The sequence below is a fragment of the Gymnoscopelus braueri genome (assembly GCF_963280865.1).
Source record: "Gymnoscopelus braueri genome assembly, chromosome: 22".
Classification (NCBI taxonomy): domain Eukaryota; kingdom Metazoa; phylum Chordata; class Actinopteri; order Myctophiformes; family Myctophidae; genus Gymnoscopelus; species Gymnoscopelus braueri.
The window spans coordinates 24,647,911-24,664,572 of NC_137624.1; the positions used below are offsets into that span (position 1 = coordinate 24,647,911).

The following is a 16,662-nucleotide window of genomic DNA, read 5'->3' on the forward strand; positions in this document are numbered from 1 at the left end:
CCCTTATGCATGTCAGACTATATTATCTAGACCCCCCAGTGACCGACTAGTCACCACTGGGAGCCTAGCAGCGGGGCGTGAATGACACATGGTAACACATGTTGTCATGTCTTAAACATCAGTGGCTCTCATGCACCAGGCAACTATTTATTCTGATGCAGTTCAAGCATACAGTAGTACATACTCATGATGTATGTGTCCTAATGGAAAGGTGCGTGTGAGCATATGTTTTTGCACACTCAAACTATGAGCACCCACAGACTGACTCTCCATCCTTCCCTCTCTCTCTCTCACGCACGCGCACACGCACGTGCACACGCACATGCACACGCACACGCACACGCACACGCACACACACACACACACACACACACACACACACACACACACACACACACACACACACACACACACACACACACACACAGGTTTGACAGTATATGGAGTGTCAGTGCATGGGGCACTCTTACATCCCTTGATTGATATCACCATAAAAGCATTAATTGCTCTCAGTAGTCAGCCATTAAGGATGGCTGTGATCTCAACAAAGAGTGTGTAATGCTGAATTATTCACCCCTCTACCATTCTCTAATTTTCTTCATGCGACCTCCCTGTACCTCCTTGTACCTTCCTGTACCTCCTTGTACCTTCCTGTACCTCCTTGTACCTTCCTGTACCTCCCTGTACCTCATTGTACCTCATTGTACCTCCCTGTACCTCATTGTACCTCCCTGTACCTCATTGTACCTCTCACTATACCTTCCTGCACCTCATTGTACCTCCCTGTACCTCATTGTACCTCATTGTACCTCACTATACCTTCCTGTACCTCATTGTACCTCATTGTACCTCACTATACCTTCCTGTACCTCATTGTACCTCCATGTACTTCGTTGTACCTCATTGTACCTCCCTGTACCTAATTGTGCCTCCCTTTACCTCATTGTGCCTCCCTGTACCTCATTTTACCTCTCACTATACCTTCCTGTACATCATTATACCTCATTTTACCTCCCTGTACATCATTGTCTCCGCCGGAGGCGGAGAGTATGTTTTCGCTTCGTCCCGCTGTGTGTTCACCTCCCTCCTAGCCAAGCTAACATTGGTCAAGCTCCACGTGACACGTGTCAATATGTTGACACCAATGCCTTTGATTGGCTAGAGGGACGCATGACGAAATAAAATCCTATAAATAGGTGTGTCACTTCAAAAAACCATTTATGTTTTTTCTTCAAAAAACCATTTATGTTTTTTGAAGTGAGGTAAGACAGGATCAATCAGTCTTGATTGGAACAGTACCTTCCAGTACAAATCACCCGTCCGTGCGTGTGTGTGTCCCTCTGAGAACACCTAACATTGGTCAAGCAAAGGCGCAGAAGGCCAAAGCTAAGAAAGCATACTCATCTACAACAGTAACACAGAAGAGGACTATAGAGTTGAATTGATCCCACAACAAGGCCGAAGTCTTAATACTGTAACAATTGGCCACCTTGATCAAATACATTATGTAGCACTAGAGAAAACTGACATAGATCAAACACACCAATCAACTGCTGAAACTGTTCAAGACAATGAAGATGAAGAAGACAGACAAGCATTTGAACAAACCAGTCAATTACGACGACTCCCATATGACACATTGCTTCAAGAAGAACATTTTTTAGATGCAGAACACCAAAAACCACGCGCATTCTACCAAGACGACCCGTTCTACCAAGACGACCCGTGCTATTAAAATAGCACGGGTCTGCTGGCGGAGACTTGTGCTCCGAGGAGCACATTTTCTAGTTATACCTCATTTTACCTCCCTGTACCTCATTGTACCTCCCTGTACCTCATACTGTATCCTATTGTATACCATACTGTATCTCTACTCATCTTCTCTTCCCTGCTTGTCTTTATCAATATATTTCTCTTAATAAGAGTCTGTCTGTCTGTCTGTCTGTCTGTCTGTCTGGATAGATAGATAAATAGATAGATTCTACCTCCTACCTTGTCCTTGCGCTCACACCCTCTCTTTCCCATCCTCTCTCTTTGTCTCTCCTTTATCTCCATTGCCCCTTCTCCACTCCCAGCCCTCACCCGCCCCCCCTCTCTCCACCTCTATCTATCCCCACATCTTCCTCCTCCTCTCTCTCTCTCCCTCTCTCACTTCTCTCTCCCTCTGTTCTCTCTCCCTCTCTCTCCTGCCTCATCCTCCTCCTCCAACCTCTCTCTCTCTCTCTCTCTCTCTCTCTCTCTCTCTCTCTCTCTCTCTCTCTCTCTCTCTCTCTCTCTCACTTCTCTCTCCCTCTGCTCTCTCTCTCCTTCTCTCTCTAGTACTGTCAGCCCTGGGGCTAGTCTCAACCATCACTCCTCTTCATTTATTAATACTTCCACTCATACAGACCAGCACACACAGCGGCAACACAGTGCGCGCACACACACACACACACACGCACACACACACACACACACGCACGCACGCACGCACGCACGCACGCACGCACGCACGCACGCACGCACGCACGCACGCACGCACGCACGCACGCACGCACGCACGCACGCACGCACGCACGCACGCACGCACGCACGCACGCACGCACGCACACTCGTGTGATTGTACACCTGCACACACGCATACACTCATGAATGCACACAAATAAACATACACACATGCATGCGTTCGTGCACGCATATATATATACACACACACACACGCACGTGTGCGCGTGCGTGTGTGTGTATATACACACGCGAGCACACGCACCGAGACTGCACAGATGTCCGCAAGGATGCAGGGAGCCCAGTGTGTCCACACACACTCACACCCGCTTACTGTGCAGGAAAATGCCCTTTGTAAAAGGACAGGGAACATCAATCTTCCAGCTGTATTGTATCATTGGCCTACAGTATGACGCTCATTCTGTAGTGTTGCTCAGGCTCCACTCACACTTAATTGCCCTTAACCAGATGTTGTACCAATGTAATGGACCCAGTGGGCTGATTATTACGTAGTCATATTTAGACTAATTGGCTTAGTTATAGATTATAACCTTTTGGAAGCTTCCACAATCTAAAGTATCCCAGTTGACAATGTTGCCATCGTTGAACTGCTCTGAATAATAGTTAAACACTTGAACCCGAGCGTCCCTACACGGGGGGGGGGGGGGGTTTGGTTAAGAGATTTGGTGTAGAGGGGGAAAAAAAGACTGGTCCAAGCTGGTCAACTAAGTGTTACTTTACTAAGTATAGAGGATTTAAGTGGTTAAGTATCGCAGTCGCACCTAGTTTTTTTTGCACGGTGCCTCATCAGCGCACTACACTTTCAGCTCACGTCCCTCCACACTGCTGAAATATGAAAAGAATCAGCCAGCATGCTACTGGGTAGTCATCTCGCTCCAAAACATAGCAACGGCACACACTCAGACGGGAAGAAGAAGCAGATAGATAGATAGATAGATAGATAGATAGATAGATAGATAGATAGATAGATAGATAGATAGATAGAAGTGGTTTTCAACCTTCTTCATATCAAGGTCCATTATTTATTCGACATTTGAACCACGGACCACCGTTTGATAAGATTTAGCCTCTCAGACCCAAAACTTTGAGTATTCTATTGTCGTTGGATAAGATTTTGTCCACAATTCCATGCTGTCTTGATGTTGGTCCCATAGGAGAGATAACAGGCAAACGTTGATCAAAATAACAATTCTTTAATTAATTAATGCAGATGTTTAACAATAATTTAACTCTTGAGAGCGTAAAATGAAACCAAATGGACCTGTACGGATCCATTTGGTTTCATTTTACGCTCTCAAGAGTTAAAGATCTTTAAGGGTGCATTTGGTTACCAACTCTCCATCATTTAGCTGGGGACCACCTGGAACCTCCTCAAGGACCACTGGTGGTCCCCGGACCACTGGTTGTGAACCACTGAGATAGATAGATAGATAGATAGATAGATAGATAGATAGATAGATACCACTTTTTATGGCATGATGTGGATGTTTATTTTGACTAAATCTAGAGCTTCTGTTTTGAAGAGACCTTATAGTCATGAAAACAAAAACAAACACTGTATTCATTTTGCTCTTCTGTTTCAAGCACCTTGAACTCCTGTCCATTCATAGAGTGCTTTAGGAAGTAGTGATGCACTATGAGCAGGGCCACTATACAGCGTCAGCAAACAAAGTTTGCTTTTCATTTGACCAGGGGCTGAACTCTGTGTGTGTGTGTGTGTGTGTGTGTGTGTGTGTGTGTGTGTGTGTGTGTGTGTGTGTGTGTGTGTGTGTGTGTGTGTGTGTGTGTGTGTGTGTGTGTGTGTGTGTGTGTGTGTGTGTGTGTGTGTGTGTGTGTGTGTGTGTGCTCTTCGTACTCTGACTTTCAACTATTCAATACAGTAGTACTGTAGCTATCCTATAACTATCCTATAAAGCAGTGGTTTTCTTAAACACTTCAAGGTCTCCCCTTAACTCTAACAGTATACAAATGGAACCAAATGGACCAATTAGGGTCCATTTGGTTCCATTTGTATACTGTCAGAGTTACAGACTTGTACGGGTCAATTTAGAAACCCCTAAAGGAAGGAACCAGAGAGTCCCTGGAATCCACTTTGAGAACCAATGCTATAAAGACTTATCTTATCTTATCTTATCTTATCTTATCTTATCTTATCTTATCTTATCTTATCTTATCTTATCTTCCCCAAAGGCACCCCTAGGAGCTATATATAACTTCATATGCCCTTATGATGTAGCAAGCTCGGGGTTGGACGGTAAAGACACTGAAAACATCTTTTTTTTACGCTGTAGAAATGTGAATTATTGAAATGATGGAGTAGAGTCATAGAGTAGGTCAGTGTATGTAAGCTACTTTGCCGGAAATGTGTGTGCGTGTGCGCTCGTGTGTGCGTGTGCGCTCGTGTGTGCATGCGCGTTGCATGCCTGCGTACTCGTGTGTGTGAGAGAGCGATAAAGAGTGTACATGTGTGCCTGTGTCTGCATGTACTGTACGTGTATGTACACTTGTGTGTAAGCACATGTAGTGTATGTGTGTGTTGCTGTACTTGTGTGTAACTAAGCATAAAGTATGTACTGTATGTGTGTTGTTGTACTTGTGTGTAAGTGTAAGTATATGTACTGTACAGTATATTGTTGTTGAACTTGTGTGTAAGCATACAGTATGTACTGTATGTGCAGTGGTGGAAAGTAGTAGTTTAAGTAGTAGTTTAAGTACTGTACTTAAGTACCCTTTTGGGGTATTTTTTACTTTACTGGAGTATTTCCCACTTCCCATACTTTTACTTTTACTTCTTCTCCATTACATCTCAGAGGCAAATATTGCACTTTTACTCCACTACAACTATAGTTACTTTGTAGATTTTGGTTATCATTACAAAGCATACATTTCAGCCCTATATACTGTACAGTACACTTCGGCTGTTTGAAAATAGCACATTTTTGGAAAGTGCTACAGGGTTTATAAACAAGAGGCACACAAATAACAAAAGCAGGGCAAAAACAACAGACCCTTTCTTGGGGAAAAGAGTTTAAAAACGAATTAAAAGACCTAAGAAAAAGCTTTGTTAAAAAGGTATGTTTTGAGTCCATTTTTAAAAGCAATCGGTAGATTGTGGGGCTCTCAAGGTCAGGGAGGGCAGAGTACTTGCCAATACTTTTGTACTTTTACTCAAGTAAATTTTGAATACCGGACTTTCACTTGTAACAGTGTATGTCTACATTGTGGTATTGATACTTTTACTTAAGTAAAAAAAATCACACCCAGTGTGAAGTGGGCGGTGTGGTCACAGTGGTCATCACAGTGATGGAAGTTCACTTAAAGAAAAGTAATATTGTGGACCAACCATTGTACACCCCTAACTTAAAAAAAAACATAAATGTGTTTTTTTAAAGTGCATAGTCCTATTTATAGGGCTATGCACATGTGTCATGTTTCACTAGCCAATCACAGTCCTGAATAGACTGTGATTGGCCAATCACGGTGCAGGGTTGGGGGGTGCAATGGGTGGGGGGGGGGGGTACAATGGTGGCCAATCACAGTGCAGCGAATGTTGATGTCCAAACCTCACATATAGGGGCGGTTTCACCGCCCAAAAATAAAAGAAAATGTATGGAGTGTCCTTCCACAGGTTTCACCAGGCAGGTCATGTCATTTGTTAATGAGGTAATCAAACGTGCACTGCACTGGCTATGATGACATTAGAGACTATGGATGATGATGGAGCTGTTGTTCCCCAAATGGAAGGAACGTTTTAAGCCTAGCCTGCTCTTAAACTAACAGTGTCTGCCTCCTGGACCAAACCTCGAAGATGGTTTCAACAGGAGAGCTGCCTGATAGTTGAAAGTTCTCTCTAGGTTGAGATTCTAGGAGCCACAAAGTAAGCCTTCATAGCCTACTGGGAATGCAGGGACGCAGACGTGTGCACTCACACTCACACACGCACACACACGCAATCTTTAAATACACACTCCAAGGATTATGAGAAAATAGTCGTCGAGAAAACTATCAACAAGTATAGTAAAAAGACAAATATAGATGTAATCTGAACATTGTTGGCTCAGTTTTAAAAATGCCCAAAATAGAGTCAAGATATGCTTAAGAATACCAATTTTAATACATTCCTCGAGTCCAAATTGTATGGAATATGTGTTGTATACTAGATATTTGCTATGTTTCCCTTTTTGGGTGTAACATAGGGTTAAAAATTAACCCTGTGGGACATTATTTCAGTCTGGTACATGGCAGAATTTTAAATACACACGTCAAGGATTAAGAAAATGCAGTTGGTAAGAACTATTTAGTAAAAACAGAAATATATGATATGAACATTTTCAGCTCAGTTTTTTTGTGCTGTTTTTGTCCTGTAGAGTCAATATGTGCTTGAATCTTAATAATAACCACTTTATTCCTTGGGTCCAAATTGTTTTTCTTTCTTTTTTACAATTTTTAAAAAATATTTTTTTCTTCGCTTGGCCGCGGCCCCAGACTGCCCGGCCCTTCTGGCATCTGCCAGAAGTGCCAGACCGTCCAATCCGGGCCTGGCATATAGCAAAAGATAGCACGCATTTCTCACCTTCTTTCCTCAAAACTGCAGCAGGAGCACTGATGGTGGTTTATTTGGTACTGACTGGTTTTACTTGCATTAACTGTTCAACAATATGTGACTGGATACAATGGTTTATGCCGCAAGTGAGCATTTTCCATTTTCAAGATTATTAAAGTAGAGAATATAAGCTTTCATATGATGTATCATTCATTGAAATTGGACAATATGTGGCCATTTGAATCTTGTTGAACCTTAAACCCCAAAGCAGAGAAATTGCCCTGCAAAGATCCTAGAGATTTTAACACCTCAGTGGCCCAGAAATGGGTGTGACAATGGGAGGGACAATAGGTACTCAACCCCACCCCTAATCACTCCCCCACCCCTAACCACTCCCCTACAGGAGTGACAGTAGGTTAGCTGTCAACACTATAAACACACTTGACAAGACAGACCTGCTTTTAAATTTCTAAATGTACAGTGAAACAGTACATTATGTGGCAGCTGGACATAAACCAGGACAAAATTCCCAAAGGGAAGAATAAAGTCACCTAGAACTCTGACATTTTTAAGCCTGTAGATCATCTGAAAAAAAATCATAAGAATAAAAAAGAGAGGAGAATTGAACTAGTTTGTTTATTTTCACATAATTGATAACATCCTCATTTGCCATGTTGGCCAAATCAAAGAAAACTGTATTTCAAAAATAAATGTCATCATGCTAAGATTTCTGTAATAAAGTATGAAAACATATGGTCATAGGCCTATACAATATTGCACTTTCCATGGGACTAAGGATAATAAAGGATATACAGTTTAATATTGCACCTTCCCTGGTTATTGTGGTAAAGAGTCAAGTAACAGTCAGTATACTGTACTGTATGTGTAGGGGGCAAGTGGGAAGAGAGATCAAGAGAACAACAAAAAAGCCAAAAGAGTTATCTACATATTTACACTAGTAGCCTACCTGAGATAAAAAAAATATGACGATGGTGCCTGAGCATAGCAGCAATGTATACTGTGTACAGTATGATATACATATGGACGTTGGTTAAGGTGCTTAGAGAAAAAAAAGAAAAGCACAATAAAAGACAAAATAAAGTCAGTGCTTTATACATGGGATTAAGGTGCAAAATGTCAGTGCGTGTCGACCGCATAATCCACATTAAGTAGCAGTTCCATGAGGGAGAAAAAAGAAGTCACTTTTACCTGGTGTAGTCCAAGTCACAGTTCTTCCTTATGTAAAAGGATGCTGTGTTGGTGGGAGTGTAGAGCTATAATCGGACAGTCTTCTTCTTCGGGGCTGTGGATTTTGGTTTAGGGCATGTGGTGTCTTTTGCATCATCAGCACAGAATTCTCTGATTTTTGCAAACAAATACTCCTGCCGTGCCATGTCGAGTCCAGGTGGGGGTTGCACCGGAACACCATCTGCTGGGGGGAGGACATCAGGGTCGATGAGCAGCTGAAACTGGATTACTTCTGAGTCACAGTATTTTTGGGCCAACACCACACCAGGCCTCTTTGAATCGAACCTGAAGTGTTGGTAGCTCTTAATCTGTGGAAACTTGCGGAAGTAGGGCTTAAAATGCGTCTGCCAGTCGTAGCCTTCAACCAGCACTGTGCCATCTTCCAGTCCTACAAGCTTTACTCCCTTGACCTCAGAACTCTTAGTCATCACCGTAGCAATGTCTGCCAAGGTGTCCACTCTGCTCTTCCTGAAGACTTGCTTGAAGCGTAGAGACGCCACACTGAGGCTTTGGTGACATCACTGGGCAGCAACTTCAGACTATAGTCTTTGTGACCAGGATGCCGACCTGGCAGGGAAATGGCATGTATCTCTCCGTAGTTTGTTATGAACGTCAGGACCATTTTGATGTCCTCAGTAGTCAGGAATTTCTTGTTTGTCCGTAGACCGTTCTTCCTCTGGCTTGATGTTAAACCATTCTCCTTGAGGTGTTTCACAAGGGCTTGGAGAAGGGATTTGCTGATCCTGGAGAAAACAACACCAACAATTGGTTACAAACTAACAGACAACAATGTTAAGCTATACATGGATGCCTACAGTGTTGTAAAGTAGCTAAGTACATGTACAGATGTGCTATCTGCTATATATAAATATGGGTGGAGTCCATTGAAGTTATTACAATGGACAGGTAATGGTCGTCAATAGCACAACATTTAACTATGAATGAAATAAAATTACAAAACACAGCTAATGATTGTCAGGTGATGGACCATTAACACGTTTGTAGATGTTAATTTAGGCTAGTACTAGTACTTTTACTTTTGGTACTTTAAGTATATTTTGACGCCAACACGTTTGTACTTTCACGCAAGTAACATTTTAAACACAGGCCTTTTAATTAAGTAAATATCTGAGTACTTCTTCCACCACTGGATGTTTAACACTGTACCTGTGGAGAGCGTGGTTTCTATTTACTGTTCAGGGATCAGATCCGGTCTAAGGCCCGCCCATTGTATCCGCTAATGTTCGCATACACATACATTGACGCACACAAACTATTTCCGTATCCGGAGCTCTAGACTGGATGTTGATATACAGTAAACAGTGTTTAGTAGCGCTAAAAGGCTGTGTCCGTTCGACGTTAAACTGTCGCTTTCCATTGGTTTTCCTCCTGGTGCTCTGAGTCATTTCGGAGTCATTCATGCACGTCCGTATAATCCCCATTGAATTGAATTGATTGAATATTTTATTAGGCAAAAAAATGTAAAACAGCACAGTTACATTTAAAATACTTTGTCTAACAGGTCCGTTCATAAAAGTCCTTGCGGACTTGTTTCCAATGAGGGCCTTGGTATTTAATTCATAGGCATATATAGTGGCACCACAGTTCAAATATCATTACAAAATAAACAGCAAAAAAAATAACACTATGTACAACAAAAAAAAAAGGGGGGGGGGAACGACGTGTACGCCACCGGGAGCAGCTGTCCCACCAGTTTCATCCTCCTCGTTGTCACAACACAAACTGCTGTCGACTTTATCAAAAACTGTGCCATCGTCTTCATCTTCATCGTCGGATTCGTCCGTGATCTCTAAGTCAGAGTCACTGCCACCGTGTATGAAATCCAAAATAAATGCATTCGGAATGCTGTCCTCTGTTTCACCATTCAACGCGCTAACCAAGCGTGCTGACGCATTACTTGCCATTTGAAGAATGCTGTGTGTTTACTAACAGAAACACGTTGTACTTATGGGGGCTGTACTAGAGAGAGAAACCGGAGAACAAAGCCTAGCTAGGACCAATCGAAACCACTCTATGCAAATCTCGGCCGAGTATCTCTCCACCCCCCTCTCCACACGCAAAGTAACACAGAGACTCGCTCTAAGCAGCCTAGTAGAGCCTACTTTGCCCTACAAATGTAACCATTTAATGATTCTCCCACGACTATATTTTGCAATAGAAACCTTCTTTAACATTCGAACTGTGTTAATATGAAAAAAAAACGAAAAACACAACAAAAAAAAAATAAGCTAAATTCTCATTTTCACTCTGTTTCCACAAAAGCGACTTGGGGAAGGTTTCATTGTATTCAGTCACATATGTTGTTGTTTTTTTGCCAACACTTTTTTCCGCCTCTCCAAACTGCCGCTCTAGCCTCTAGGCGGTCGCCTAGGTCGCCTGTATGGACTCGCCGGCCCTGCTGATGACTTAACTCATTCAGTGCCACTGGACGTCTAAAACGTCCGTTGTGATATAAGCCCTGTGCCACTGGATGTCTAAAACGTAAAAAAAAAAATCAGAACCCAAGATATGATGATTTGAAAATGTTCTGCTCCATTCACTTCTTGTTTAACTTCTTACTGAAAAAGGCTGTATCTCGGCTCCTAAGCACTTTTTTTTTACAATGAATTTTGGCCAGTGGCACTGAATGAGTTGACTTAATCCTCTTCGTCCCAAGTGGGACATAAGGCTTCGACGATCTGCCTCCATCGGGACCTGTCTTGTGCTGCATGTTGTGCCTCGCCCCACGTAAGGTTCATCTCCTGAAGCTCAGCTGTCACGGTTCGTAGCCAGGTGGTTTTGGGTCGACCTAGACTCCTTTTCCCTACTGGGGTCCATCTCAGTGCAACCTTTGGGATTCGCTCCTGGGCCATTGGGAGCACATGTCCCAGCCATCGTAGACGGCGGCGTTTGAGTTCTGACACGACACTAGAGCACCTGGTGATTCTGTGCAGCTCTTTATTTGAAATCTTCTCAGGCCAGAAGATGCGGCAGATTTTACGGAGGCATCCATTGTGGAAGGCATTGATCTTGTTCATGTCAAGTGTTGTCACACGCCAGCATTCCGACTCAGAGCATTCCGACTTGGATATAGGTCGGATAACTCCACATAAGAGCGTTTGTATAACTATATTAGGTATATATTCTGCTTAGCATCTCTCCTCTTTCCCGAGTCCTTTCATTTCAATGAAATCCATTGCAATTCTGAGAAGACAGACGTGGCTGGAGTCTTCACAACCTATACATGATTATTAGGCAACAATGAATATCCTGACCCAAACACCAGATAGAGAAAGATTTCTTATCAACCATCTGCAGAACTTTACAAGATGAGGATCTCCATGAAAAACAAAGACTGTTAGCCTGTGTATCATCGCGAACGCGGCCGCCGCGCCTCCGACCAAGTGGAGCTTACTATGTAACCGTGATCGGGTTGTGTGTGTGTCTGTGTGTCTGTGTTCATGCTCTCATTGGCTCGCGCCCCCATGTGACTCACATGCGTGCACTGCCTGTAAGCAGCCGCCAGAGTGCGCCAGAGTGCAGGAATTTAGACAATGCTCTGATTACAATGCACAACAGCCTGCAAAACAAACACACACACACACACACACACACACACACACACACACACACACACACACACACACACACACACACACACACACACACACACACACACAATGTCAATGTTCTCTCCCCATCACAGTGAAATAACACGGATTACAAGTCCGTAAATACACAATATTTTCGAGCTGCGTTCGCTTCCAGCGTTCGCGCGTCTTACTTGTATGATAGCCTACCGTATAGGCCTCAGTGTACACAGTAAAATCCTCAGTGTTCATTTAGGAGTGTCAAAATGCCACTAATAATGAGGACTTTATTGTGTAGGCTATAACCTTATGACATAAGTTGTTTTGCAATTTACCAAAATACATCTTGATAATATAACCCATACAATTATTTGTTTCACTTCTCAACAAGTTCAGCTTCAATTGCAGCTTCTATCTGTTGACTGAAAGCAGCCCTGTCTCAAATAGACAGGCCTGTGTGTCTCTACCGCCATTAGTTGCTCTCTACCGCCATCTAGTGGCACCACATAGAAAAAAGTGGTACCACAAAAATAGGTGGTACCACAGGGGCACCAGAGGGGTACCACCCCTGACATTGTCAAGGTGCTACCACTGTATGTGTTCACCATTTATATAGTGCTTGGCTGGATGGATGCTTGTGACATCTCACTGATGATGTCAATGTGCCCATATGTGGATATCTCTGTGTCTGTCTGTCTGTCTGTCTGTCTGTGTCCCTTTTGTGCCCATATATGGATATCTCTGTCTGTCTGTCTGTGTTCCTTTTGTGCCCATATATGGATATCTCTGTTTGTCTGTCTGTGTTCCTTTTGTGCCCATATATGGATATCTCTGTCTGTCTGTCTGTGTTCCTTTTGTGCCCATATATGGATATCTCTGTTTGTCTGTCTGTGTTCCTTTTGTGCCCATATATGGAGATCTCTGTATCTGTCTGTCTGCCTGTGTCCCTTTTATGCCCATATATGGAATTCCCTGATGCTATCAGTGTGGCCATATATGGGTAGTGGTGGAAAAAGTACTCAAATGTTTTACTTAAGTAAACGTACCAATACTGCAATGTAGAAATACTCTGTTACAAAAAGTCTGGAATTAAAAATGTACTTGAGTAAAAGTGCAAAAGTATTGGTATCAAAATATACTCATTATGCAGAATGTCCCATCTCACAAGTTTTTAAATGTATAAAATGTATTAAAAACATCACACCCTGTGTGAAGTGGGCGGTGTCTTGCTAGCTAATCACAATACTGAATGGAGTCAACCAATCATGTACAAAAAATAAATACATTTATTGAAACACTCTTTATGATGGAAGAAACCATAACTTAAAAAAACCAATTTATGTTTTTTTTAAGTTATGGTTTCTTTCTATGCACATGTGTCATGTGACACTGGCCAATCACAGTCCTGAATAGACTGTGATTGGCCAATCACGGTGCAGGGTTAGGCGGGGTACATTTTTGGCCAATCACAGCGCAGGATTTGTTGTACAAATATCCAAACCTCACTTATAGGGGCGGTTTCACCGCCCAAGAATATGAGTACTTCTTCCGTCAATGTGTATGCGTGTTGATGTACTTGTGTGTAAGAACACTGGAGCATCCTGCTGTGTTTTTCTTGGGGACCATCAAGAATGTTTATGTTTAAACAGAGAAATCTCCCTCCTCCCAATGCCTCAGTGCCGTCAGCGCCATCTGCTGGCCGCGATGGTCAGTGTCAGCCTGCAGGATGATATCATTTAGTCCCCTCCCCTGGTGCTGTGTTTAATTCTGCCCATGTGTGGCTGGTGGAATTGGTCACTGTATTGAATTTGATGATCCATTATGGCTCAAACACAAGCTCCGTTTCCTCAGGGCAAGGAGAGGGTATTACACAGGCAGCAGGGAAATCACACAGAGATTACAGTACCTGCTGACTTTATTGTCAGCCTGTTATACATAAACCAAGGCAGTAAGAGGCTTTATAGATTAAAAATGTACATCAATGAAGTAATCTGGCTAGTTAATGACGTCCAGCCCACCGGGCGATATATAGATTGCAATAATGGCCCTGTGATTACCCCTATGTGATAAGAAGTGCATAGTGAGAGCTACTGTATGTCTCGGATTTGTAATAAAGAGTATGCTGCTTACAGTATGTAAACTTGATGCCACCATGATCAATCAAATCCAAATGAGGATTTATACCTGCAATAAGGGGGCTACAGTATGTGGAAAATTACTAAAATGATCAATGTATGTAAAGCTTGTGAAGGAAGGCTTTTTAGTAAGAATGATCCTCAGTTAATTCTCTCAGCTATATGAGGAGAAAAGCTTTTGTACATTTGGAGATTAATTTACAGTAGCAGTTGCTCTTTGAAGGCACATCAAGTATTGGCATGTGTTATGTTGAATTAGAATGTTCTACATCCAAATGTGTACAGTATGCATCAAAAATCTATGCAGTGTGCATGCTCTGAATATCACAGCATACACACTCGTAACTGACAATAACATTTAATACAGAATGTAGTTACAGGTATATCCTTTGATATTTGATGGTGGTACATTTGTAGCTTCATAAAAATAATGTCAGGCCACGTTTATTTACAGGATCGCTTAAAAACTCTATTACAGTATGTCTATAGCCTATAGCACTGGTTCTGAATGTGGGGTCCGGGGATCCCCAGGGGTCCTTGAGGGGGTACCAGGGGGTCCCCAGCTAAATGATTGATAGTTAGGAACCAAGTGGACGCTTTTGATTGATTGATTGATTGATTGAATACTGTATTAACAGTTTGCAAAAAAAGCACAGAAAGTACAGCTTAATACAAATACAATGCTAAAAGGATTGAACCCAAGATGCTTACGCATCTGTAACTCTGTATACAATAGAACCAAATGGACCCTTACATGTCCATTTGGTTCTGTACACTCTCTGCGGATTGTGCAGTGTACTTTGGAGATAAAAATTGTTAAAAATGGAGGTGCTTGAAAGGAAAAGGGTTGAGAATCACTGGCCTATATAGCACATAAAACCTCCCCAATACCTTCCTATACTGGGTGGATGGGTAATTAATACATTGTTCTTTCTCGTCTCCACAGTGAGCATCTGTCATGTGCTTTCACCTTCTTCCTCCATGGGGAGAGCAATGTGTGTACCAGTGTGGAGATCGTCCAACACCAGCCAGCCTATCACATCACCGAGGACCACATCCGCCTTGCACAGACCTCCACTACACCAGTACAAGGTGAGAAAGCAGAAACTTTCCCATTAACCCGTTAAGACCGGTAAAGCATCTGTCATTTTAGATTTTAACCACCGTAACCATTATTTTATACTTTGGCTATTCAAAAATAGCAGATATACAAGCTCATATGAGCTATGAGCTTGTAGCTTGAAAGATCTGCTATTTTAGAAAAATCATCAACATTTATGCAAATCTTTGAATATATATATATATATTAAGCAAACATTTGAGTTAAACAAATATATGTATTCAAAGATTTGCACAAATGTTCCAAGATTTTTCAAAAATAGTATAAAATAATGGCTATAGCTCAAATAAAAAATGACACAGATGCGTTCCCGTATTAAATGGGTTAACCACTTAAACCCTCTAGTCTTAGAGAACCGGACTTAAGTACAACTGTACTTTGACCGCTTTATTCCATCTACACCACATCTCTTCGATCTACAAGCTCACAAGCCGTGAGCTTGCAGATCGGCTATTTTTGGCGAATGTTCCGCCCCCAGAATAGGCATGCTGGGGTTCAAGTGATTAAAGCTGCATTCCGTAACTTTTATGTCCTACCTGGGACAATTCCTGGATTTCAGCTTTAGCTTAATCTATCCTAGGGGCTGTCCACACCCAGAATGATAACTATAAAGATCATTATAATGATATTGATGTGAGCAAACATGTTGATTTTGATTCGCTGTCAGTGTTCTATCGTTCATCTTTTAGTTCTGAAAGTGACCCCAGCGATATCGTTCACCACTCTAGTTGTTGTTATAGACTGTGCCTTCCACGCCATTATGATAACTAATAGTTATCTTTGTAGTTCTTGGTGTGAACAGCCCTTAAAATCCGTGATATACTGTACACTGTAATCTCTGAATCTGTTTGCTTGTCTGTTCATCTGTCCGTCCGCCCGTCTGTCCGTCCATCCATCCATCCATCCATCCATCCATCCATCCATCCATCCATCCCTCCCTTCTTCGTCCTGTCTCGTCCATGTTGTCTGTCCCCGTTAGTGATCCTGAGTCCCTACGGTCTCAGTGGCACTCTGACAGGTCAGGCTTATAAGATGAGCGACCCGGCGGTTCGGAAGCTGATGGAGGAGTGGAGTTACTTCTATCCCATGGTGCTTCGCCAGAAAGAGGGAAACACAGAGAAGGAGAAGGAGAAAGAGAAGGAGAAGGAGAAGGAGAAGGTGAAAGAAGATGGCGGGCAGGCCTACGACCCTCACTGTCACGTGGCGGTGGAGGTCATTGTAGGTATGGAAAAACTGGAACGTGCTTCTTGACGTTGAAACGGGAAAAGTATCTGTTTTTCCACAAACTTGCTTTTGCTGCACAGTAAGGATTTTACTGTCAATTTATACTGTACAGTTTGTACACTCTCAGAGGATATTACTGGGTGCTGGTATTATAAGTCATTTTCGTAGCATCTCTGAATGGTAACACTTCAACATAATCTGCAGCTTCAAGGAAATATTAATCTCCAAATGGTTATTCATGACAACATTACACAATTAGACAAAAAAACAAAGTACTTCATGCTATTAAGCATTAGC

At 42.4% G+C, this 16,662-nt stretch overlaps 1 protein-coding gene across 2 annotated transcripts in view; it reads left to right on the forward strand.

Moving 5' to 3' along the window:
* Nucleotides 1–16,662, forward strand: part of LOC308078110 (mediator of RNA polymerase II transcription subunit 13-like) — a 150,997-nt gene that overhangs the window by 95,331 nt on the left and 39,004 nt on the right. For both annotated transcript variants that reach the window (XM_080419191.1, XM_080419192.1), the window contains exons 5-6: nucleotides 14,968–15,113; nucleotides 16,121–16,363. In XM_080419191.1, the coding sequence (XP_080275317.1) occupies nucleotides 14,968–15,113; nucleotides 16,121–16,363 (389 nt within the window). The remainder of the gene's footprint in view (nucleotides 1–14,967; nucleotides 15,114–16,120; nucleotides 16,364–16,662) is intronic.